A 26877-nucleotide genomic window follows, 5' to 3' on the forward strand; every position below is an offset into this window, starting at 1 on the left:
AGACACCTTCTGCTCATTTCTCCAGCAGACAATCCCTCTGAACACTTGCTCCCGAGTAAAGTTCCTTGGCTCTTTCTCCCTCCCCATCCCAAAGGCAGCCCTCCCATGGCAGCGGTGGCGGCATTCGGCGGGCTACCTGGTTTTTTTTACCCAGACTGTACAGGAACAGGGCTGGAGAGGAATCGTGGGAGGCTGCGGTTTGAGCTGGGGCCCCTTCAGGTTTCTGAATTGGACTGTTGAATCATTGCCCTTATCCTTAAAAGCCAGGTAGCCTGTCCAGGTCTGGCTGGGCCAAACAGACCTTTAAAAGAGGAGTGATTCGAAATGTCAGGGCGGGAGGAGGGCTGCCGTTTGGGACGGGGAGGGAGAGAGAAAGAGCCAAGGACCTTTACTTGGGAGCAAGCGGATGGAGGGAAGAAGCCCTGGCGAAGCTAAAGGGTTTTGCTGAGTCCTTGGAAAGGAAGGACCTGTCTGCAAACTTGCCTTGCCTGTTTCCCAGTCGGTAAAAATGCCAGGAAGCCTGCCAAACGCTGCCGCCATGCCAGGTGGTGGAGAGAAAGGGAGGATGCTCCCTCCCTCTCCGGCCTCGGCTCTCTTTTCCGCTCTCGGCCATGCAGTTAGGAAGTCTTTGGAAAAGGCTTTGGAGTGTGCTTCCGGGTGGCGAACGCACTGTGACGGGAGGCCGGAGACAGAGCTCCGTCCCTGACCCTCCTTTTTCTACCTCCAGTCCATTTTTGCGGTTTGATCAGACTCGGAGGGTCTGACCAGAGAACAGGGGATCTCCTGGAACCCGAGAGGCAGATCACAACTGCCTCAAAGGGAAGGGATTGCCCCACAGCTCCAGGAAAGAAGAACCGGGCAGCAGCCATGGCAGGCGCCCAAGCATAGCAGCACGACCATGAAGGAGGAAGGAGAAAAAACCATTTCAAACAGAAGTCAATCAGAGTAAATAGATCATCAGAGGAAAAGAAAAGGTAAAAAAAAGAAATTTAAAAAGAATACACAAGATAAGTTTTCACAAAAACTGAAAATTAAGGCGAATGTGAGAATTTTCCTGATTCAACAGCCAGAGTGAGTGGAAATTCACAAACCGGAACTTGTTCTTTGCCGTGATTTAATAACAAGAACAAAGGAATAAAAGTATATTACTATTGTTTTAAACTTTAGCAGTCCTTTTCCTGAAAAGAACACTATTTTACATAGGATCTGAGGGTTTAGACAATATAATTCAAAGTTGATGAGATTTGGAGCGGTTGCTTTTCTTGTGCACATGATGATGACGCTACTATGATTTAAAGAGACGTTGCAAAGGAAGCCTGTAATATGGACTATAAAAGAGAAAGAAAAGGCTGAAATAACCTAGTGGAGCTGAATATTTGTTTTTGAGACTGCAAATTGTGAGACTCTAACTGGATGACATGATTGGATTTATGAACTTTGGATTAATTGACGGAAATTGGATTAAACTGGATTAATTGATGATAATTGGATTATACTTTTGGATTAGACAAACTACGATCTCTGGAACACTTGGTGTAGGTGCGCAACCTACTCTGCAAACCATTCAAGACTCACTGTCAGTAATACAAGACTTTATGCAGAAACCCCAAATATCAATAGATACCAACAGAGATGAAGCAAGACAACAACATGAGGACCTTAAAACTGAAATTAAAGCTGACATGGGAGAGATGAAAGAATGAAAGAAATGGATGAAAAAATCAAAAACATACAGCAAACCCTAAAAAATAACGATCAAAGGATAAAAACAGTAGAAGGCAAAATGGAGAAAGAATGTAGCAGTGCAACCAATAGGGGCTTTGATGAGGCAATAGCCCACCTGGAACTGGAACGCGCCTCTTACAGGCTGAGATTTCAAAACATAACGGAGGAAAAGGATGAATATTTAGGGACAAAAATGGTGGAGATATTAGGAGAGATTTTACAGGCTGATCCTCAGGAACTAATAGAAAAATTGATGAACTTTATAGAGTACAGACAAGCTTTTCTAGAAAGCACAACTTACCGAGGGAGGTCCATATAAAATTCACAAGAAAGGCAATTAGAGATGACATTTTAAAATGGTCAAGAAACCAAAGCTTAGATTATAAAGGTAAAGAAATTATAATTCTAAAACAGGTTCCAAAAAGAGTTCATGAAAGCAGGAGGGAGTATTATTTTCTTGCTAGTAAATTAATTAAAGAAAACATAACCTTCCGCTGGCTTATCCCAGAAGGTCTCTCATTGTTTTGGCAAGGAACAAGAGTGAACATTGAGAATGTTGATGATGCTAAGGATTTTTTTTGAAGAAAGTGGCCTGAATAGATCTGAACAACTGAGCAAGGACAGTAAAGGAAGCGGAGATGAGTTGGGGGCCACCAGCCAGAAGAGCGAGGATACATCAGGAGCAAGTAGAAAACAACCACAAATACAAGATTTGATTCTAAGTAGCAGATTGAGAGAACACAAAGACACCAAGAAATATTACAACTAGATGTGTCGGGACACACGAAAATATTTTTTGTTAATGTGGACTTAATAATCCAAGAAAAACAAATCAAATGTTTGCTAAACTTAAAAAACAAAGAGCAAAAATAATTATTATTCAAGAAGTACATATCAAAAAATCTTTTTAAAAACTATTATGGAATCCAAAATTAGGTAAAATTTATACCAGCCTAGCGGACCAGAAGAAAAGAGGTATAGCAGTGTATATAGATGAATCAATAGATTCAAAACAATTATATAGTGACCAGGATGATAGAATTTTAATACTACAATTGAAATTAGACTTGGAACCTCTTGTTATCGTGTCCATCTATGCACCCAATGAAAACCAAAAAGAATTTTTTAGAAAACTGCACGACAAAATAACAGAATTAGCGATTGAGAATATGATTTTGATTGCTGATTTCAATGCAATTTCCAATAGTACAATGGACTATTCTGGCAAGAAGAAGGAAAAGAAAAAGAAAACAATTTTACCAATGACATTCTGGAAAATGAGTACAGAATTATCAAAGATATTTGGCGGGAACGTCACCCATTAACAAAACAGTACTCCTTTTACTCAAATCCCCACAAAATTTGGACAAGAATAGATATGGCTTGGGCATCCACACACACCTCTGAACATATAAAGGATATTGAAATAGAAACAAATAGTTGGGCAGACCACAATCCGTTAGTAATTTTCTGGAAGAGAATTAAGAAACAAATCAATTAGCAAATGAACCGTAATATTTTACAAGATTCTCAATACTTAGAGTGGATAGAAAGGGAATTAGAAGGTTTTTTTCAGAAGAAATAAAAATGTAACTTCCGAGTGAGGAACGAGCCGCGCCGGGTCGATGGGGATAAAGCTCCAACCTGCTGCTCCTTTTTTCACAATTGGGGGATTGCAATTGCAATTTGAGCAAGCTTGGAGGGTTCTGGTCCCGAGGGGCAGAACACCACTGCCCCGAAGGGGGAGAACAACCCCACAGCCCCAAACAATGAAGAACCGCACTCCAGTTGGGTTGCGGCCATAGCGGCTTGCTCACGAAGGAGGGAGCATTAATAATTCACAGAGGAAAGAAGAAAAGCAGAAAAGAAGAAAAGCAAGCACAGAACAAGGTATACTCTTTTGGTTTTCATAATAACAAGGAAAATAAAAGAATAGGGAAAATAAAAAAATTAAAAAGGCGAACAAAGAAAAGTTTTTCTTTCTCTCTAAGTAATATCCTTGGGCATAAATTCAAGCTACAACTGGATCTATTTTCGTTAATTTTACCTATCTACTGTTTTTTACAAATAACTAAACTTTAACAGAAAGATATACCCCTTAATACTTCACATCCCTGGAAGAACAACAAATTTGATTGTAATAGGGGATGAAATTTAAACAAAAGGGGAATTTAATTGACTGAAAATATTGTATTTGACTATATTTGATGACTTCCGGCTATAGAAGAACGATGTGTTTTTAAGAAAATGGAATTTTAAAATTAAAATATATGAAGAAAATACATTCGACTTCGGGAAACACCGATCAATTTTTAAATTTTTAACTTTCCTATGAGATAAAAAAACTTAACTCAATTTGATTCAACAGTATAAAATGGACTTTTATGATTTGGCGGATTTCGTAGAGGGACTATTTTACAAACGGCTGCAGCGTCAGGATTAATGGACTAAAAGGATCAGACATTCCCTTTTTTCTTACTTTTATTACCTATTGTTTCTTTCTCTTCCCTTTTTTCTCGTTGATAGTGATAGACGATTTTAGTCTTTTTTCTTTTGGGCCTTGGATTTTTGATTTGCTTTGCTTTTAAGGATTAAAAAACAACTGTAAACTTGGGAACATAAGAATACAAGACCAGAACGAAGATATAAGACTTTAAGGATTTAAGGACTTAAAAATGACTTGAATGATTAAATTTTGAAAACCTTATTTTTCCATTTTTTGTTACCTATGGAATTACTTGTATTGAACATATTACTTAAGTGCTTATTGATTTCCATTCTTCTTCTTTTTTAGATTTTTACATTTATATTTTTTACATTTTTATATCTACATTTTTACACTATATTTTTTCTCTTTTTGGTTACATCTCATATCAGGGTCTTTTGTTTCCTTTTTATTACAGATAGTTAAAGTATAGAATGATGTGTTAGATTTTTAATTTCCCCCTCTTGATATTTATTTATTTATTTATTCGATTTTTATGCCGCCCTTCTCCTTAGACTCGGGGCGGCTTATAACATGTTAGCAATAGCACTTTTTAACAGAGCCAGCCTATTGCCCCCACAATCCGGGTCCTCATTTTAGCCACCTAGGAAGGATGGAAGGCTGAGTCAACCTTGAGCAGGTGATGAGATTTGAACCGCTGACCTTCAGATCTACAAGTCAGCTTCAGTGGCCTGCAGTACAGCACTCTACCTGCTCTCTTTCTTTCTTATGAGCATCTTCTATTCATTTTAGATTAACTGATATATTACTTTATTCTTTCTCTTTTTTATTTTTTCTTTCCTAATATATTCCTTAATCATATTTTACTCAATTTTATTTTTTAAATTTTATTTTATACATCAATTCACAGATAAATGTATAGATTGAATATTTGATATTTAATATATTGAATTATTGCTGAGAAAATAATTAATTAATTTAGAGTGTATTTTTAAAATTGTTGCGACAGTTAAATTTTCTTTTTTTTCTTCTATTAAGTTGTTTGTTTTCTTGATTAATTATACTAGTATTCCTCTTTTGAGTGTCTTGCCTTTTTATAGCAATTTTTATAGCAACAAAAACTTAACAACCCTTTCACAGTGTTAGAATTACAGCAATCTATTAAAAACCAGAAAAAGAATAAAGCCACCAGCCCTGACGCAATACCCGCAGAATTTTATAAGTTAGATAGTGAAATACTTTTTTCCAATATGTTAGAGATATTCAATAACATAATAGTGGACGGTAAATTACCTAGAACATGGACAGAAACCTTAATAACATTAAGGGAATAGAAAAGGAGAAAATTGATAAGTATAGACCAATTTCATTACTAAATGTAGACTATAATTTTTTTATATCAATATATGCACTTAGGTTTAAAAATATTATAAATGAAATAATACATGAAGACCAGAATGGATTTTTACCAGGTAGACAAATTAAAAATAATTTGAGGACAACCATAAATATCTTAGAATATTATGAACAACACCCTGAAAAACAAATGGCACTTATATTTCTTGATGCTAAAAAGGCATTGGATAACGTAGATTGGACTTTTATGAAAATACAATTAAATAAGATGAATGTGGGAACTAAATTCTTTAATATAATTAATGTGATTTATTCCAACCAATCAGCAAAAATCATAATAAACAATGAACAAACTGAAAGATTAGAAATACAAAGAGGAGTTAGACATGGTTGCCCCATATCACCATTATTTATTTTAACATTAGAAACATTATTAATAAAAATAAGAACAGAAAATAACATAAAAGGCCTGAAGATTAAAAAAGAAATTATAAAGTTTAAGCATTTGCTGATGATGTGATCTTCATAATAGAAGACCCTCTGACATCAATATTAAAACTAGTAGACATAATAGAAAAATATGGAAAAGTAGCTGGTCTGAAAATTAACAAGGAAAAGATATAAATGCTTATAAAAAATATGACGGATTTTCAGAAAAAACAATTAGAAAAATTAACAAATATGCAAATAACAAAAAAAGTAAAATATTTAGACATTTAGATTTCTGTTAAAGTCATGTCTTTAAAAAATGATAACTATACAAAGCTCCTAGGTCAAATAAAAAAAAAGATTTGGAAATATGGAATAATCTACAGCTATCCTTAGTAGGAAGAATTTCTACAATTAAAATGAATATTCTTCCCAAAGTATTATTTTTATTTCAGGTAATCCCAATAAATCCAGGAGCGATTTTTTTTAAAGAACTAAGATCACTAAAAAAATTATATGGCAAGGTAAGAAACCAAGAATAAAACAAAGCTCATTAGAAGATCGGAAAGAGAGAGGAGGACTTGCCCTCCCAAATTGGAAGCTATCATGGATAAAAGAATGGTTAACCTTGGAAAACAGAAGATTATTAAATTTAGAGGGTCATGATTTAATGTTAGGCTGGCGTGCCTTCATATGGTATGAAAAGTCCAAAACTCATTCATATTTTAATAGAAATATAATCAGAAAGGCATTAATAGATGTTTGGAAAGAGATTTTTAAAAAATCATTTTTTAGTAATGCCAGAATGGATTTCACCAATTGAAGCAATCTCTCATCCTAATTTGTTAAAAGAAGGTAAAATATGGAAATATAGAGATTTACTTGATAATCAATTAAAACTGAAAACAAAACAAGAATTGCAGGAGTCAGGGGTAGAGACAGATTGGTGGCAGTAGGCTCAGATTAACTCTAGATACCAAAAAGATGTGAAAATATTCATATTTAAGAAGGACAATAATACACTTGGGAAATTACTAACTAAAAATCAAGGAAAATTGACTGGGAAGTTATATAAATATTTAATAAATTACAGGACGATAGGTTGGATATTAAAAGATAATATGATTAGCTGGTGTAAAAATTTTGGAAAAGAAATAAATTTAGATACATGGGAAAAGGTTTGGATATATAATTGGAAGATAATTAAATCTCTTTCAAAGAAAATCAAATCAAGATGTTCTATAGATGGCATCTTCCACCAAACAGGATCTTAAAGATGTTTCCAAGCGCCTCACCTATTTGTTGGAAATTTAAAAAAGAAATTGGCACATATTTCCATGTTTGGTGGACATGCCGAAAATCTAAGATCTATTGGAACAAGGTAGAAAAATGGTTGAAAGAAATTACAAATAAGGAAATTAGGAAGACCCCAGAATTCTTCTTATTAGGTATTACTGATATTAAATATATAAAAGAAATATACTATTTAATAATTCATATATTAGTAGCAGCAAGAATAGCATTTGCACAAAAATGAAAAGAAAAGGAAATTCCAAAAGACAAAGAGGTTTTTAGGAAGATTATGGAATGTGCAGAATTGGATATGATGACGAGATGGTTAAATAACCAAGTGGAAACTGAATTTTATAAAACGTGGGGAAAAGTTTATAAATGGTGGAACGTAAAAAAGGACTATTAAAGATAATAAAATAAAATATGGAATAGTTAAATATAACATATACAGTGGAACCCCGACATAAGAGCTGCTCGAGATAAGAGCTACTCGAGATAAGAGCTGGGAGAGGAGAGACATTTTTGTTCGTCTCCCGAGCTCAAATCCGCGATACGAGCCGAGAAGAGCCGGGCTGGCTTACTTTCCTTCCTTCCCGCGCTGATGCAGAGCCACTCGAACAAAGCGTCGGGGGGGTGCTGGGAAGCCCCCCAGGCCGGCTGTCACCTTTTAAAACACCCGCGCCGCTTCCCATCTGTCTCCTGAAGCCGAACGGCAAAGCCGAACTTCCGCGTTCGGCTTCAGGAGAAAGCTGCGAAGCGGCGCGGGTGTTTTGAAAGGTCGCAGCTGGCCTGGGGGGCTTGCCAGGACCCCCCGAACCCCAAACCCAGGTTCGGGGGGGTGCTGGCAAGCCCCCCAGGCCGGCTGCAACCTTTTAAAACACCCGTGCCGCTTCGTAGCTGTCTCCTGAAGCCGAACGCTAAAGCCGAACTTCCGCGTTCGGCTTCGGGAGACAGCTACGAAGCAGCGCGGGTGTTTTGAAAGGTCGCAGCCGGCCTGGGGGGCTTGCCAGCACCCCCCCGAACCCCGAACCCGGAAGTTCGGCAAAGGTTCAGGGTTCGGGGGGGTGCTGGCAAGCCCCCCAGGCCGGCTGCGACCTTTTAAAACACCCGCGCTGCTTCCCAGCTGTCTCCTGAAGCCGAACGGCAAAGCCGAACTTCCGCGTTTGGCTTCAGGAGACAGCTGCGAAGTGGCGCGGGTGTTTTGAAAGGTCGCAGCCGGCCTGGGGGGCTTGCCAGCACCCCCCCGAACCCCAAACCCAGAGGTTCGGCAAAAGTTCGGGGTTCGGGGGGGTGCTGGCAAGTCCCCCAGGCCGGCTGCGACCTTTTAAAATACCCGCGCCGCTTCGTAGCTGTCTCCTGAAGCCGAACGCTAAAGCCGAACTTCCACGTTCGGCTTCAGGAGACAGCTACGAAGCGGCGCAGTTGTTTGGAAAGGTCGCAGCCGGCCTGGGGGGCTTGCCAGCACCCCCCCGAACCCCGAACCCGGAAGTTCGGCAAAGGTTCAGGGTTCGGGGGGGTGCTGGCAAGCCCCCCAGGCCGGCTGCGACCTTTTAAAACACCCGCGCTGCTTCCCAGCTGTCTCCTGAAGCCGAACGGCAAAGCCGAACTTCCGCGTTTGGCTTCAGGAGACAGCTGCGAAGTGGCGCGGGTGTTTTGAAAGGTCGCAGCCGGCCTGGGGGGCTTGCCAGCACCCCCCCGAACCCCAAACCCAGAGGTTCGGCAAAAGTTCGGGGTTCGGGGGGGTGCTGGCAAGTCCCCCAGGCCGGCTGCGACCTTTTAAAATACCCGCGCCGCTTCGTAGCTGTCTCCTGAAGCCGAACGCTAAAGCCGAACTTCCACGTTCGGCTTCAGGAGACAGCTACGAAGCGGCGCAGTTGTTTGGAAAGGTCGCAGCCGGCCTGGGGGGCTTGCCAGCACCCCCCCAAACCCCGAACACGGAAGTTCGACAAAAGTTTGGGGTTCGGGGGGGTGCTGGCAAGCCCCCCAGGCCGGCTGCGACCTTTTAAAACACCCGCGCCGCTTCGTAGCTGTCTCCTGAAGCCGAACGCTAAAGCCGAACTTCCGCGTTCGGCTTCGGGAGACAGCTACGAAGCGGCGCGGGTGTTTTGAAAGGTCGCAGCCGGCCTGGGGGGCTTGCCAGCACCCCCCCGAACCCGGAACTTCGGCAAAAGTTCGGGGTTCGGGGGGGGTGCTGGCAAGCCCCCCAGGCCGGCTGCGACCTTTTAAAACACCCGCGCCGCTTCGTAGCTGTCTCCTGAAGCCGAACGCTAAAGCCGAACTTCCGCGTTCGGCTTCGGGAGACAGCTGCGAAGCGGCACGGGTGTTTTAAAAGGTCGCAGCCGGCCTGGGGGGCTTCCCAGCAACCTCCCGAACCGAACCCGGGGTTCAGCAAAATTTTGCCTCTTCTTACGAACTTTGTTCGAGTTACGAACCGGCGTTCGGGAGGCTTCTGGGAAGCCCCGCCGCCCGGCTGTTACCTTTTAAAACAGCCGCGCGGCTTCCCAGCAGTCTCCGAACGCAGGTTTGTAACTCGAAAAAGGTTCGTAAGAAGAGGCAAAATTTTGCTGAACCCCGTGTTCGTATCACGAGTTGTTCATAAGACGAGGGGTTCGTATCTTGAGGTACCACTGTACATTGAGGCAAAAGTCGATTGTGCTGTGGTCGCTGTTGGAAAAGGGTTCTCTTACTTGGAGTCCATAAATTGAGGTAAACTGTTGCAGAATATGAGGTCTAGGCAGTTGTTGAGTCTGGTGTTGTCTGTCACTATTTGCACTAGTCCTAGACTAGTGATAGTATTATAGAGGCTTGAGTGGATGGGTTCAGTTGTGTATTCATTTAGCGACCATTTAATATGAGGTAGGTTTAAATCGCCAAGAAATATAAAAGGATGTTGGTAGGAGGTTGCCCACTTTAGTAGTGTGGTTAGCTTGTTCACATGTGAGATGTCGTAGTCAGGGGCTCTATAACCTAGGAGGAAGCGGAGTGTGGTAACTGAAGTTAGTTCACATGATAATTTATGGAAGGTAAAGATCTTGTTTAACTTGGATTTCCTTTAGGTTGAGTGATTTTTTTTTAATAGAAGATTGCAACTCCACCTCCTCTACAAGTTTCACGATCAGATTTGAAATGTAGTAGTTGTTAATTATAATAATGGAGTTGGGGAGAGATGTGTTTAACCATGTTTTGCATATAAATATGATGTCGTATTTGGCTGTTTTTAGTAAGATAAGAAGCTCGGATATTTGAGTTTATTAGTTTACATTTAATGTCAGAAGTGGTTGATGATGAGGAAGTAAGGGGCGTGCATCCCTAGTCTTGGTTGATTAATAGTTGGTCTGGGTTGGAGGTAGGTAGGTAGTTAGGATGGATTTGAGCTATAGTTGTTTGAGGCTTGAGGTTCATGGTGGGTTGTGCTTGGTTGACAGTGGGTTGCTCTGTATATATGGTAGGATGGTTTTGGATGATGGAGTTTGGAGAGTTGGATGGTGGTATATGGGTCTTGGTCCTAATGCAACCTGCTCGGTAGTAAATGTACAGGTTGGTTTGTCCTTGATCTTGATGCTTTTTAAATTCAGCACGAAGCTCATGGGATTGTATTCATTGTAATATGGATAGATCTGGTCTTGCATGAAGTTTTTTGGGGTTAGAGTCGTTTCGGATAATAGAGTTTATAGTATTGATGAATTTACGTTTGCTAATTTCATTCTTGCAAATGACTCTGCAAAATTGAGATGCTGCCGAGCCACCTCCGTATTTGAACCTGGGGCCGTCCTTAGACACTTCAAAGATTTAGTCCGTAGGGAATATTGGTGCAATGATATTGCGAATCATATTGATATGAGATCCATTAGTAGTTTCTAGGCCAAATAAGATGGCATTATTACGTTTTTGTTCTCTTTCAAGGGTGTCTTTGATTAGTAGGGTTATGTTATTTGGGTGGTTGGTGTGTTGATGAGGAGGTGGTTGATCATATGGTAGTGGTGGTGGTGGATGGGTTATTGGTTGAGGATTTTGTTGTATTGAAGTGTGATTTAGGTCTATTTTGTTCATCTTTTTGTTCGTCTTTTGTTCTTTGGGTTCATCTTTTGTCACACAGCTTCTGTTATAGCAATCTCGGATGTTCTTTTGCAAACGTTACAAATAAATGTACTGAAAACATAGGAAGATGCTAGCAATTTCCTTTTTGTGAGGTATATGAGAACAAAGGTGATTTTTATTACTTCAGAAGTAGCTCAGACAACAGGACCTGATTAGATAGCATTTATTGCTCTCTTTATTGGTTAGCTGGATCTCCTGAATCATTTTTCACATTGTCCACACTAAATGCTGCTGGTAAAAAGTGCCAAAAGCTTCTAAAATATTTATTCTATGTTTTCTGCTTCTTATATACACATTGTCAAATATTGGCTTTACTTGTAAGAAAATTATTTCCCTTTGTGCAAGCACAGCTAAATACTAGACAACACAGTATCAACAATAGAGACTTTCAAATTTCTAGGTTCTATCATATATCAAGACCTAAAATGGTCACCTAATATCAAAAATTTCATCAAAAAAGTACAACAAATAATTTTCTTTTTGCGCCAACTCAGGAAGCTCAAACTGCCCAAGGAGCTGTTGAAACAGTTCTACAGAGGAATCAACAAGACAGACATAAACTTCAGAGGATAATCAGAATTTCAGAAAAAAAATCATTGCCAACCTGAGTTCCATTGAGGACCTGTATACTGCACGAGTCAAAAAGAGAGCTGTGAAAATATTTATTGACCCCTCGCATCCTGGACATAAATTGTTTCAACACATTGTTATAGAGCACTGCACACCCAGAGAACTAGACACAAGAATATTTTTTCCCCCAAACACCATCACTCTACTAAACAAATAATCCACTCATCACTGTCAAACTACTTACTAAGGGTGCATTACTTTTTACTACCTGTTTTCCTCATCATTCCTAACACCCATCTCCTCCCACTTATGATTGTATAATTGTTACTTGTATCCTTACAATTTATATTAATCTTGTTTCCTGATTGTTATTTGTATCCTATGACAATCAGTAAATTTTGTATGTCATGATTCTTGACAAATGTATATTTTCTTTTATGTACACTAAGAGTGTATGAACCAAAGGCAAATTCCGTGTGTGTCCATCACGGATCCACTGTTAGACCCCCCGCAATTTGCATACCGAGCAAATAGATCAACAGATGATGCTGTTAATATGGCTCTACACTACATCCTTCAACATCTTGAATCTCCAATGACCTACGCCAGGGTCCTCTTTGTGGACTTCAGTTCAGCATTCAATACCATTGTACCGGACATTCTCTTAACCAAACTAAATCAGCTAGCGGTACCTGAACACACTTGTAAGTGGATCACAAGCTTCCTAACAGACAGGAAGCAGCAGGTGAAGCTAGGAAAAATCACATCAGATATATGTACAATTAGCACAGGTGCCCCCCAAGGCTGTGTACTCTCACCACTTCTCTTCTCTCTATACACTAATGACTGCATCTCATACGATCCATCTGTTAAAACTACTGAAGTTTGCAGATGATACAACAGTGATCGGACTCATTCGAGACAATGATGAATCCGCATACAGACGGGAAGTTGAACAACTATCCTTGTGGTGTGACCAGAACAATCTAGAACTGAACACACTCAAAACCGTAGAAATGGTGGTAGACTTTAAGAGAAACCCTTCCACCCTTCCACCTCTCACAATACTAGACAACACAGTATCAACAGTAGAGACCTTCAAATTTCTAGGTTCTATCATATCTCAAGACCTAAAATGGTCACATAACATCAAAAACATCATCAAAAAAGCACAACAAAGAATGTTCTTTCTGCGCCAGCTCAGGAAGCTCAAACTGCCCAAGGAGCTGCTGATTCAGTTCTACAGAGGAATCATTGAGTCTGTCATCTGCACCTCTATAACTGTCTGGTTTGGTGCTGCAACCCAGCGGGACCGACACAGACTTCAGAGGATAATCAGAATTGCAGAAAAAACAATTGCTGCCAATCTGCCTTCCATTGAGGACCTGTATACTGCACGAGTCAAAAAGAGGGCGGGTAAAATATTTGCTGACCCCTCACATCCTGGACACAGATTGTTTCAACTCCTACCCTCAAAACGTCGCTAGAGCACTGCACACCAAGACAACTAGACACAAGAACAGTTTTTTTCCCGAACGCCATCACTCTACTGTGGGAACGTGGGAACTAGTGTCTTGGAATGTGCGTGCGAAAAGCATAGACCTTGAGCATGACACGTATGATGACCCAGTTTCTCTAGCAACATTCTCCTTCCCTGCACTCTTATCTTGCTTTCCTTGCTGCTAGCCTAAGAAAAGTGCAACATTATATATCATGAGGTGGGCTGATGGGCCCTTCTCTCGCTCTTGCTTTATTTTTCTCATGAATCAGCACTTTGAAATGTAGCACAAGTTGTGTGATTTTTATTGGTTATATTTTGTACGCTTAATACGTTATAAGTTTGAATTGGTGTAACAGACCCATGTGAAATGTAGCATCACAGAAGCCTGCCTTTCTTTGTTTGCTTTCAATAAAAGGGTCATCCTGGATTTAATCTGGGTTGCTTCACCAGAGAGAAAATCCAGGTTGCTTCACCAGAGAGAAAATCCAGGTTGCTTCACCAGAGAGAAAAAGTTGTTTTTAAGTTTCTTGTCTGAGGTTTTTTCTCTTACATTGGATTCGTGAGTAACCCGCAGTCAGTTGCCAGCTGCGAGCTTCCATAACTGGTGACCTACGACGTGATGAATTGCATTGTGGTCTACCCCATCAACTGACTGCGTTCCTTGACGCCTCCGTACTCATCCGAGCAGGAAAGCTCCCGCACCCAGGGCCGGTTGTCAGAGCACGAAGTACCCTTACGTGAGTATGGGGGCACCATTTTCTAAGCCCCAGGTTGCGTACCTTCAAGAACTTAGACTATTAGTCAAGGCTTCAATAATTTTAAAACCTAATGGAAAAAATTTGTATAGTCCCTCTAAAACTGACCTCAAAAGCCTTCTCAAATATATTTATAAAAACTGTCTTGCTTATCCTGAGAAAGGCTCTCTTGTTTGGGCTAAATTGGGAACATGCCTTCATGAGGTATTGTTCACTTGGAGGGTGGTCATGGACTGTCTTTGGTCTCACGACAGTGCACTGAACAGGGTTTCGGACACTCTGCCACCCTATCAATCTGACTCTAAATCTGATTCTAAATTGCCCCCTGCTGCTGAAAGCTCCCTGATAGCCTCTGTTCCAGAGGGAAAAACAAGTGAGACAAGGTTTCCAACAGGCAAAAGAAAGGGGGGAGCTGCTGGTGGATGAATATAGTTATTGTTTTTCTGTGTTTTAGAGAATTACTAACATTGAGCCGTTTCCTATAAAACTAATTAGAGATTTTAAGCAAGCAGTAGCTTTATTTTGTTTATTTATTTTATTTGTTTTGTCCAATATGTTTTGTGTGGAATCACTAATCATTATGTCTGAGGTCTTATTGAAACTGTTGCAAATGCATAATTTAACCTTTGCTTAGTAAAATTGATGTGGGTTTAGCTGATTATATTTAAGTGTGTCGTATAGTTGGAACTATTGCTTATAATATGGAAACACTTGCATTGGCACTGCAAAATGTGGGGAAATCTCAATGCAGAGCCCCCGGGGGAGGTGCTGCTAAAGGCACTTTAAAAACTAGCAAGCCAAAAACTGTATGTCCCCGGTGCAAAAAGGGTTTTCATTGGGAAACTAGAGGGGGGGGGGCATGCAGCCAGCCCCACTCCAAAGATTGTTTTTGTTATGTCATATGAGCTTCTTTGGTCTCTGTTCTGTTTGTAGCTAGCAAGATTGTAGAAGCTGTCTTTTTTCTTCCTGCTTTGCCATTATTTGTTTACCTGTTTGCTTTTGCATGTTAACATGTGGGGGTGAGATTTTGTACTAATCCTGCATTTAAAAAGGCATTTTTGTTATTTGTGTTTGTTGATTGTCAATTGTCCTAATACAGCAAACCTTAAAAGAATTAACAGCCATATTACATCAGCAGGGTTTGCACATAGCTCCAGAAAAAATACAAAAATCTAAACCTTTTTCTTATTTGGGTCACAAATTGCTTGCTTCTCATGCTTCTCCTGAGTTACCTTGTTTGAAATTAACTTCACCCACTACTTTGGTTAAATTGCAACAATATTTGGGATCCATAAATTGGGTGCGTCCCTATGTGGGACTTACCACCTCTCAATTGGCTCCTTTATTTTCTGCACTCACTTTGGGTTCAGCACCCCATGATCTCATTCAATTAACTGCCATTCATTTAGAAGCCTTGCAACAAGTCAATGCTGCTTTACAGCACATGTGGGTGGACAGGATGGAAGCCAATCTTCCTCTTGTCATGATTTTATTAAACACTGTGGGTCTCCCCACTGCAGTTCTTGCACAAAAGTCCTCAAAATTATTAATTCTGGAATGGATTCATCTTTCTCATACCCCACGCACCACTGTCTCTCAGAAGCTTCATCTTTTTGCTACACTCATTGTCAAATGCCGGCACAGAGCAAAATTGTTGGCTGGAATTGAACCTTCTGTGTTGTATATACCCTTTTCTTTATCAGTATGGGATCCTTTGTTTGTGAACTCTGATCATCTTCAGTTCGCACTGGCTGATTGGCCTGGGGAGGTTTCTTGTCATGCGCCCCCTGACCCAAGACTGTCACTTGTAAGGACAGTCCCTTTCCACTGTCCCCTGCTCCCATTTCTGACGCTGTCACTGTATTCGCAGATGGTAGCAAGACTTATGGGGCATGTGCCTGGCTGCACGAGGGTAAGTGGTTAACAAAAATTACTCCCCCTCAGACCTCTGCTCAGAGGGCTGAATTGGCTGCATCTATTTTGGCATTTACAATTTTTTCTAAGGAACCTTTTAATTTGATTCTTGACAGTTTGTATGTCACTCAAATTGTTTCTTCCATTTTTGATTCCTATCTGTCACCATCATTGGATGCAAACCTTTTGTCTTTGTTTTTGTCTTTGCAAAAATTAATCATGGCACGAAAGTGTTCATTTTTTGTTTCCCATATTAGGAGTCATCAACCCTTTCCTGGATTTTTGCAAGAAGTAAACAATGTAGCAGACGCTGCAGCTTCAGCAGCAACTGCCTCCGTCTCCCTCATGGCTGTTGTTTCAGCCCCAACTCCTTGGGAAAGTCATTCTTATTTTCACCAGAATAAAAAGGCACTCATGAAACAATTTGGCATAACAGCAAATGAAGCATCTGCTATTATTCAGCAATGTCCCACCTGTAGCCAACAAGCGAACTCCATACCTATGGGGGTCAACCCTAGAGGTACGGAATGCTGCCAGATTTGGCAAATGGATGTAACACAATATCCTCCCTTCGCTTCTTGGAAATATCTTCACGTTTCCATTGATACATACTCAGGCTACATTATGGCCACTCCACAAAGAGGTGAAGCCACAAGATATGTTATAAATCACTGTATTCGCACCTTTGCATCGTTGGGACATCCAAAAGAACTGAAAACTGATAATGCACCTGCTTACACGAGTACAGCCTTTGCTGCCTTCTGTAACCAGTGGGACATTGTGCATAAATTTGGGATTCCTTACAACAGCCAGGGCCAATCTCTCGCAGAGAGGGCTCATTTAACGCTAAAACGTGCCCTGGACAGATACGATCAGATGCAGGGGAAAACCGCCCCTAACCTCCCAGCGGTGCAAAACACTCTTAATTTTTGTCTATATACTTTAAACTTTCTTAATCTAACTGGCACTCCTTCATCCTCTGCTGCGACTCGTCATTTTTCCACAGTTCCAGTCTCCTCCCCCAGGCCTTTGGTCTACTATCGTCAGCTACCGGATCTCACTTGGAGAGGTCCAGCAGATCATATCACCTGGGGACGAGGCTACGCTGCAGTACAGCTTGACGATCGGGTGCTGTGGGTACCAGGAAGACACGTAAGACCATATCTTCCTAAACATGCAGGCACAAAAGGGGGACATGGACATTCACACACACCTCCCCTTCCTGCGGGAACCTCCAAAGATGACAGCACTCCAACAACTGGTTGACCCCCTGCCTGACCTGGAGACTGGGCAGGGGCACCCACAACCACTGCCTTACGAAGAATGTGAAGAATCTCCCAGGGGATATTCATTGCTTCATCAAAAAACACCTAATCATCACTCTTTTTTTATCCTTGTGTGCTTATTGAATTGTTTGTTAGTTTTGCTATTTTGCTACCCCTTGACGCTTCATGCAATGATGAGATAAAACTTTTGAGCAAAGCTGAGTATGTTTCACTTTTGGTATCCCTAGTGGGGGTACCTGGTTTGGCCGCAGGCAACCAACGATAGGCGCATCGCATTGCCTGTTCTTTAGCAAAAACCATTAATGCTACATCAATAGCCATTGCTGCCTTAACACAAGAACAAATAGAGCTCCGACATGCAATTTTGGAGAATAGAGCTGCTATAGACTTTTTGTTATTGTTACATCATCTAGGATGTGAGTCTGTAAAAAACATGTGTTGCTTTAACATCTCAGACAACTCACATTTGATAAAAAAGCAATTGGACAACTTAAAGGATCTTGCATCTCACATTCGAGAGGATGTGTTACCTGCCTGGTGGGATGCCCTTTGGTCCTGGCTTCTGGATGGCTCTTGGCTACGTATTATCCTAACTGCTGTGATTGTTGTGATAATAGCTCTTGTAACACTTTGCTGCTGTATTCAATGCATTCCATCATTACTACAAATCTTTAAAAGTCTTCTGCCCTCTAATAGGAAGGTCATTCTCAATAGGGAAATTAAACCCTTTCTGGACTTAGAGGCCCACTTGCATCAGCTGGAAGCTATATCAAAGAAGCAACCTTTCTCTCTGCCCAGCGAGGAGAAAGAGTCTATCTTTTAAAAAATAAAAACAGGGGAGATGTGGGAACGCGGGAACTAGTGTCTTGGAATGTGCGTGCGAAAAGCATAGACCTTGAGCATGACACGTATGATGACCCAGTTTCTCTAGCAACATTCTCCTTCCCTGCACTCTTATCTTGCTTTCCTTGCTGCTAGCCTAAGAAAAGTGCAACATTATACATCATGAGGTGGGCTGATGGGGCCCTTCTCTCGCTCTTGCTTTATTTTTCTCATGAATCAGCACTTTGAAATGTAGCACAAGTTGTGTGATTTTTATTGGTTATATTTTGTACGCTTAATACGTTATAAGTTTGAATTGGTGTAACAGACCCATGTGAAATGTAGCATCACAGAAGCCTGCCTTTCTTTGTTTGCTTTCAATAAAAGGGTCATCCTGGATTTAATCTGGGTTGCTTCACCAAAGAGAAAAAGTTGTTTTTAAGTTTCTTGTCCGAGGTTTTTTCTCTTACATTGGATTCGTGAGTAACCCGCAGTCAGTTGCCAGCTGCGAGCTTCCATACTCTACTAAACAAATAATTCCCTCAACACTGTCAGACTTTCTACTAAATCTGCATTTCTATTCTACTAGTTTTTCTCATCATTCCTATCACCCATTTCCTCCCATGTTGAATGTATGACTGTAACTTGTTGCGTATATCCTAAGATTTTTATTAATATTGCTTTTTCATTACTTATTTGACCCCTATGACAATCATTAAGTGTTGTACCACATGATTCTTGACAAATGTATATTTTATTTTATGTACGTTGAGAGCATATGCACCAAGACAAGTTCCTTGTGTGTCCAATCACACTTGGCCAATAAAAAAATTCTATTCTATTCTATCACACTTGGTCAATAAAGGATTCTATTCTATTCATTTCATTTCATTCTAAATTTAATAATTATTAGACCTAAATGTACAGATCAGAATTATTGATCAAGAAACTTGTTATGGCTTATGCTGGATTGAGATTCCTTTCTATTTATCAAATTTTATTCACTATAGGTTTAATATTTCATACATATGCCTTAAAAATGAAGATCACATTAAAAGACAAGGGAAGGATGAAAACTTCTGTGACAATTATGGACAAAATGATATTATGCTTAAAAAGTAATGAACATGGATGTGCCAGCTTTAAAATAAAAATAAAAGATATAATAAAAGAGAGAAAAACAACTTCTGTCAGCAGATTATATTTTACCTGGCATTGCTAGCCATTTATAAAGAAATATTTGACCTAATACAGAAAGAAATTTATACAAATATAAATTCTTCACCAATAGTAAACAGTAATGAAAATCTAAATACCTTTGCAGATGAAGCACTACATCTTTGAAGACCAGCTCCACACTCCACAAGTTTTAAACCTAGAACTTTTCAATATTTAGGTTTGGGCTTTTAATAGGACTTATTGTTGTTACTCTCATTCTTGCTTCAAGGTGAATCAAATGCTTACCTCTGTTGACATTTGCAAATGGTCCTTCTATATCTATGGAACTATGTGCAAATTCAGGTCCTCTACAAGTCTGCTGAAGCTGCATCATGCTGCCCATGGAAGGCTCACTTCCCAAGGCTCCTCCCATCCAATATTGTGTCTGACCTCCAGAGGCTTAAAATGAAGGAAATAATGCCAATTCAGTAAATTAAATTTAATCAGAAATATAATTATTCCTCAGAAGCAAAGAACAGAAAAGCAAAGGGCATTTTCTGAAAGGAAACTAATGGAGCTGTAATTAAAGAACATATTATCAGATTTTGCAGTGATTCAACCAGCACATAAGTAAATAATTCAGCAGCATTCCTTTATAGAAGAAACTTGTTTATATACAATATAAAACATGATGCATTTATACAATACCCATGTAGAAAGTACAAGGACAAGAAGCAATCTGAACCAGAGACACAGAAGCACAAAAGCAATAATCCAAGGACAAACTATACAGACCAGTTAAATTAAGCCACACCCAGGTTCTGAGCCATCGCCCAGGGCTCACAACAGATCCTGCTTCTTAGTCACCAAACCAAACAGTTCCCATTGGCTGACTTGTTATTGGTATCGCAGATCATAATTTCTTATACATTGACACATGTCATTGTAAAAGATATTTGGCTTGAAGATGAAAGATACAAAAAAGTTCATCTTTAACAGTGGTTCTCAACCTGGGGTTCGCAGGGGTTGCCTAAGACCATGGTATTAGGAACTAAAGCTTCTATTCTGACGCCTTGGAACGTATTTTTACAATCTGACCAATCAGGTGTTTACAGTGGGGGTGTCCCTCTGACCTTCCTGCCAATCAGCTTAAAGCTCTGTTGGGAGAATTAGTGCTAGACATATGGTTGGGGGTCACCATAACATGAGTAACTGTATTAATAGTTTGCGGCATTAGAAAGTTGAGAACCACTGATCCATAGCAAATATATTATTATGTTATTAGTGGGAGTTGAAGTTTTCAGAATATTATGAAAAGGAGAAGCCTTCTTCTCCTGCCTCAAATATTCTGACTAATCAGGAAATCAGAATCAGAATAAGATTGAAAACCCTAAGTTAGACCAGAGCTGATTAAAATTTACATGGATGACCAAGTGCTTTAGGAAATTCCAGAATTATGGGCTAGAACTGGTAACTCTATAAATCTACTTTTATATTACTGTCAAGTTTCTTTCTTCATTTCTCAATCTTAAAAAAATGATATGCCCAGATCAAAGTACTGCCTTTGCAATAAGAAAATTCAATTGACATATTTTAAAGAGAAAGTAGAGCAGTCACTATTTGAAAATAGGAGAAATTAAAGAATCCTTGTTTAAAGGATTAAGGAGAATCAATTGTTGAGGGGTTTTAAATTGTATTTAATCCAATTCCATTTGAAATTGCTTTTATCAAATTTTGATAATAATTTGTTTCTGGAATTCTGCACTTTCACATGGCCCAAGGGCCAATCAATCAATAGTTGGGAGGATTAAGCAATAATTAATTTAGCTATTGTTATTGCTTATAATTTTTTTTATTTTTTAACAAAATATTGATAAAGCATTTTTGTCTGTTTCACTGTACAGATTTATAAAACATATCTAGTCAATTGGTAAAAGCAACATCATTCATACCAGTAATTTCTGTGCAGCTGTCATCTGAATCTGATTCTTCAGGATCAACTATTTGGATACCCTGAGCTTGCAACCTCTGAAGTTTTGCTTCAAGCTCTCGCTTGGCCCTCAGTAGATCCTGAATTTCATTTTCCTTGGTTTCTCTGAAAATCTATAAATAAAAATGTTCTGAGCAAGTGTATTTTAAAATATTATTCATATTTCATTCTATGCATAAAATTAATGCATCTATTCAATTAAGAGTTTACCTTTCCCCCTAAGTCTTAAGCAACAGAATCCCAATTACCTATCAACTTGTGGGGATAAAATGGAAATATCTCAAAGAAACAAGTGGGACTTGCAATAATTTTTAATATAAAATGATCCTTTTATTCAAGGTTACAAGCTACTATTCTTGATTTCTAGGACAGTTCCATACATACTGTGTCCTTTCCTAAGCTGTTTAAGAAGAGGAATTCCATCATTAACAGTTTTTCTTGTAAAAAAAAATATATTCTTTAAGCAAAGCTTAAGGCTCTCCGAAACATGCTCATTTATCCTGCAAAGCCAATAAATTATTTACTTTAAATTGCCTCCTAACTTTGTCACGATCATGTTCAAATGTAGCTGCTCTTTCCATAGCTTGATATTTGGCCTCTACAGCGCTTTCTTTTTCTCTGAGGATTTTCTGGTATGTTTTCTGAAGTGCCTAGAGGAAGGAAAAAGTGACATTATTAACCCCTGGTCTGAAAATTTTCATTTATCCACTCTGACTATTAATTTTTTTAGATATCAGAAAGCTCTTCTTATATATAATTTGAATACATTTGATCTTTTAATTCAGGGTTTAAATGACATTCCAAATACAGCTCATCTACAACTTTTAGCATCCCTATTAGCTATTCTGGATGAGTCTGGTAAAAATTACGATACAGCAAAATAAAGGTAGCCAGAGATTTCTATTTTAACAAAAATAGAAAAAGAAAACTTCATTTTTGTCAATCCTGGCACCAATGCCCCATGGTGCCCATACCTGAAGCTCTGCCCTCAAGCGCTTGTTTTCTTTGTCCAGCTTGGCTTCTTTCTTTATCATGGCAGTCACCTCGTTGTTCTTGCTAATGCGAAATATCTCATATTCTTTTTTCAGACGTTCAAACTCTGCCATCCATTCCAGCTCTTGTACAGAAGCAGTAGACTTGAAGCTTGCACCAATGAGGCCTCCAGGCCGGGATGCACCTACCCACCGAAAGGAATTACGCAGAAGACGCGCCTTGGGCTTTACTTCAACAGGAATTTCACAGGCCTCACCACCTCCTCCCTCATATGGATCTTCAATCACCTCCCCAACAGTGACCATTGGATTAACCAAAGATGAAGCAGATCCCATAGCTGAAGAACTTCCCTTATGCACACGTTTCCTAAAATGGCATTCTAATTATCTCAAAATCCTACAGGATATAGACTTTCTTTAATGCCAAGCTACTGCCTGACACTTGAGACTAGGATATTGCCCCAAATCACTTTCTTTCTTCCTATCTAGTTATCCATAAATTTATGCTTTTGCTCCAACCAGACAGCTGAATGGGAAAATATTTAAATTTGGAAAATACTTAAATTTATGTGTGCAAAGTAGTAATATTCCCCGAAGTTGAAATAAAAAATAATTATTCTTTTAAAGCCTTGTAGAAAAGGGCAGAGTGCTGCACATAATACATATTTCATTGACAAGGCTGTTATTACTACAGATTCAAAATTCGTTAACATTGGTAACAATTCTCTGTACAGTCATGGTGAAGGAAATGTTCTTGTTGTCGTTATTGGGAATAATTTAGTGCTGGTTGTCCACAGAAGATATTGCTTAGGCTGCCAACCTTCCACATATTTCCTCGGAAACAAAACTCACTGAACCCTTATCTGCCTGAGCTGGGATTTCAGTCTTATGTAATCAAAGCAAACTACCCAGCAAACAGGCAGAAATATTTACAGTATGGTCGTTAAAGCTCTGCTGCAAATATTCTTCCTGTCATTTTCCCAATAACAAGAAAAATTTCCACGGTTCATACCAGCCTGCCTTATTATTTCCCGTGTTATCCGTTGCTCATTTGGCTCAGAGAAACAGAAGAATCGTAGAGGAAGGAAAATGATTCAAGCAAATGGAGGATCAATGTGGAGAGTTTTACTCAGGAGCATTCCAGAAGAATCACTTAACTTTCCAGAAACTAAGGGAATGTTGACGAGCAATGGGAAAACAGATAACCAGCCAGGCAACTTGCTCGCTCTGTCGCTCGTCGATCCCACCAGGCGCTGCTGACCGGGAAAATCTTCGGCTGGGGGGCGGGCAACCAAAGCAGGAAGTAGACAGTGACGTAACAGCTTTTCCCCGGGCAGCTGCAGTGGGCTGAGGCACTCTCGTGCGAAGAAAAGCGAAGGGCCGACTTTCATTGTTCTTTCGTGACGTTCCAAGGCTCAGGCTCGTCGGAAGAGAAGGTGCCCTCTAAGTACTTGCGGGAAAAGCTTGTGCGGGCTCTGAGCCGCCAGATTCTCCAACCTTGCTCTGGCCTCCTCGGGAAGTGTTGGAACACAACCCCTATCAGTCTCCAGTCAAAGCACGGCCATTCTAAATGATAACAGTTGTACAAAAGCCCGCGTTTTTCGAGGCCGCTGGTTGATGATGACAATCGTCTCCACTGCAGGGAGAGAGAAAAGGTTTCTAAAACAAAGGAAAAGCCGAGTCACGCAATGAATTTTGCATTGGCTTGGGAAAGCCCGTTATATTAATTTAGATTACAGCATTTTTTTTAATTTCAGGAAGACAAACAACAGATTTAAAGTACTACGTTTTATGGGAAAAGTACGCAAAATTCCTCTAGGTGCTGAGAAATAACAGAAGCAGCGTCTGGGGAGCAAAAGCTATTTTTATCGTTGCAGCATTTTTTTTGAATAGCTAATGTGTCAAGTGAACCCCACCTTACCATCTCAGATTTTGATGGAATTTGGCACATAGTTTATAATATAAAACTATGCTGTGCAAAATTTTAGTTCAAAGACTAAAAATTGGGAATTCTAGAACAGTGACTTTCAACCTTTTTTGAGCCGCGGCACATTTTTTACATTTACGAAACCCTGGGGCACATTGAGAGGGCGGGGTGGGGGGGGTGCTAAAAAAAGTTTGGACAAAAAAATTCTTTCTCCCTTTCGCATTATTTCTCTCTCCCTCTTTCTCTCCCTCTTTCTCTCTCTCTCCATCCCTCTTTCTCTTCCTCTCTTTTTTGCTCTCTCTCTCCCTCCCTCCCTCCATGTCTTTCTCTCTCTCTCCTTCCCTCCCTCTGTTTCTCTCTCTTGCTTTCTTTCTCTCTCTTGCTTTCTTTTTCTTGTTCTCTTTCTCTCTCTCTTGCTTTCTTTCTCTCTCTCTCTCTCTTGCTTTCTTTCTCTCTCTGAGCTTCGCGGCACACCTGACCATGTCTCACGGCACACTAGTGTGCCCCGGCACACTGGTTGAAAAACACTGTTCTAGAAGACCTCAAATAAAGGGTTGCGAAATGCTGAGTTTTAGTAAGAATGACACTTGGGCCAACTTCCAGAAGCTGTAAACAGGGCAGTTTCAGTCAATGTTCCCTCTAATTTTTTCCGGGGTGGGTGGAAAAGTATAGTGTCTGAACGGCAGTCCCCTTGGGACTGGGCGGCATAGAAGTACAAATAAATAAATATAATAAATCCCTTCTTTTTTATTAAAAGAAATTAATAATAAAATAAAACCAAACCAAACTCTATTACTATTAAAACTAAAACAACCAGCAAATCCAAAAACATAACTATTAATAAAAATAGGTGAGGGCTGGGGGGGGTTTCTCTGTTATTATTTAAGTGCTTTTACCATATGCTTTAAATCAAGAGTCACTTCTCTCTCTGTTTCTCTCTCTTTCCTGTCATTCTCTGCCTCAATCATTTTCTCATTTCTCTTCCCCCTTTTTTTTCTATCATTTCTCTCTCCCTCTCTCTTCCTTCCACTCCTCTCTCTTGCTTTCTTCCTCTCTCTCACTCTCTTCCTTCCTCTCTCCTCTCTCACTCTTTCTTGCTCTCTCACTCTCTTCAGTCCTATCTTCTCGCTCTCTTTCTCTCTTTCCTTCTCTTCTACTTTTTTCTCTTTCTCTCTTTTCCTTCCTTCCCCTCTTCCTCTCCCTCTCTCCCTTTATATTTATCTCTTCCTTCCTCTTCCTCCCTTTCTCCCTCTCGTTCACTTTTCTCTCCCTTCCCTCCCTCCTTCTTTCCTCTCCTCTTTCCCTCCCTCTCTTTCCCTTCTTTCTCTCCACGTCTCCAGCGGGTAGCTGGCTTTGCTGACCGGCACAAGGCTCAAGCCAGCTGCCCGGGAAAGCCAGGAAGGTCCTCCTGCCCCCCCCAGCCAAAAACAACGGAGGTCTGCCGCCACCAGCTTGAGCCTCCCGTTGCTCCACCCCGCTTTGCCTGTCATCCTGGACCTCCGTTGTGTTTTCGGGGGGGAGCGACAGGAAAGCCCTGTGCCGGCCAGGAAAGCCAGCTTTCCGAGAAAGCAGCATGCTTTTCAAATGCGCTGCTTTCTTGCAACTCTTTCCTGGGCAGGGGGGACGGAGGAGGCCACTCCCCCCCCCAGGAAAGAGGTGCAGGAAAGCAGCGTGTTTAAAAGGCACGCTGCTTTCCCGGAAAGCTGGCTTTCCTGGCCGGCACAGGGCTTTCCCGCTGCTCCCTCCGCCCGAAAACACAACGGAGGATGACAGGCAGGGCGAAGCGGGGTGGAGCTACGGGAGGCTCAAGCAGGCAGCCTCCGCGCTTTTCTTTCGGCGGAAGAGGAGGAGAGGGGGCGGATCAGGCGGGCGGGGGGCGCCTTCTACTGCCGGCGCCTCCCCGCCCCGCCCCCGCCCGTGGGCTGGCAGGGGGATGGGGAGTCCGCGCCCATGGAAAAGGTTGTGCGGGGGGGTATTTTGGGGGGGGGGGCGTCCTCACGCGCAGCTTACGTGGAACAGTGGTTTCAGTAGTGTGTTGGATATATTTGGAGAACCTGCACACCTTGTAAGGCTTTATAAACTGGCAAAACTCCATGTACCTAGTCCTCTTACTTTTTACATGGTTACATTCTTAAAGAAAAGAATCTGCTCTTTCTAATGGTGCTAAATTTAAGAGAATTGAAGCTGTCCCACAGGATCAAATAGGGCATCAAAAATAGCCAAAATTTGACAAAAACCTGTTAAATGCCAACTTTGAACTCCTATGTTTTTAACAACTTGAAGGGAAGTGCTGCAAATTGGAAGTCCTCATTGCAGCTGTATACTTAGTGCACCTGTCAAAAATCAACCTGCAAGGCCAAGTAGTTTTGAAACTACAGCAGCCTGAAGATTGGTGTAAATTCATTTTTGAGGGGGTTTTTGCCTGAACCATGTAAAAAGTAAGAGGACTGGGTACATGAGGTTTTGCCAGTTTATAAAGGTGTGCAGGTTCTCCTAATATCTCCAACATACTACTGAAGCTGCCATGTTTACAGCTTCTGGAAGTTGGCTCAAAATGTCATTTTTGCTGACTCAGTATTTTGCAACCCTTTACATTTGATCTCCTAGAACTCCCA

At 40.6% G+C, this 26877-nt stretch overlaps 1 protein-coding gene across 1 annotated transcript in view; it reads right to left on the reverse strand.

The window, feature by feature from the left end:
- LOC139155440 (nephrocystin-3-like) overlaps positions 1 to 23580 on the reverse strand; it is a 50076-nt gene extending 26496 nt beyond the window's left edge. The window contains exons 1-4 of the mRNA XM_070730572.1: positions 22318 to 23580; positions 21868 to 21993; positions 21306 to 21456; positions 19660 to 19812 (exon numbers count right to left, since the gene is read on the reverse strand). Coding sequence (XP_070586673.1) covers positions 19660 to 19812; positions 21306 to 21456; positions 21868 to 21993; positions 22318 to 22671 — 784 coding nt within the window. The 5' untranslated portion in view covers positions 22672 to 23580. The remainder of the gene's footprint in view (positions 1 to 19659; positions 19813 to 21305; positions 21457 to 21867; positions 21994 to 22317) is intronic.
- Positions 23581 to 26877: the final 3297 nt, after the last annotated feature.

Source organism: Erythrolamprus reginae, unplaced genomic scaffold (genome assembly GCF_031021105.1).
Source record: "Erythrolamprus reginae isolate rEryReg1 unplaced genomic scaffold, rEryReg1.hap1 H_19, whole genome shotgun sequence".
Taxonomy (NCBI): Eukaryota; Metazoa; Chordata; class Lepidosauria; order Squamata; family Dipsadidae; genus Erythrolamprus; species Erythrolamprus reginae.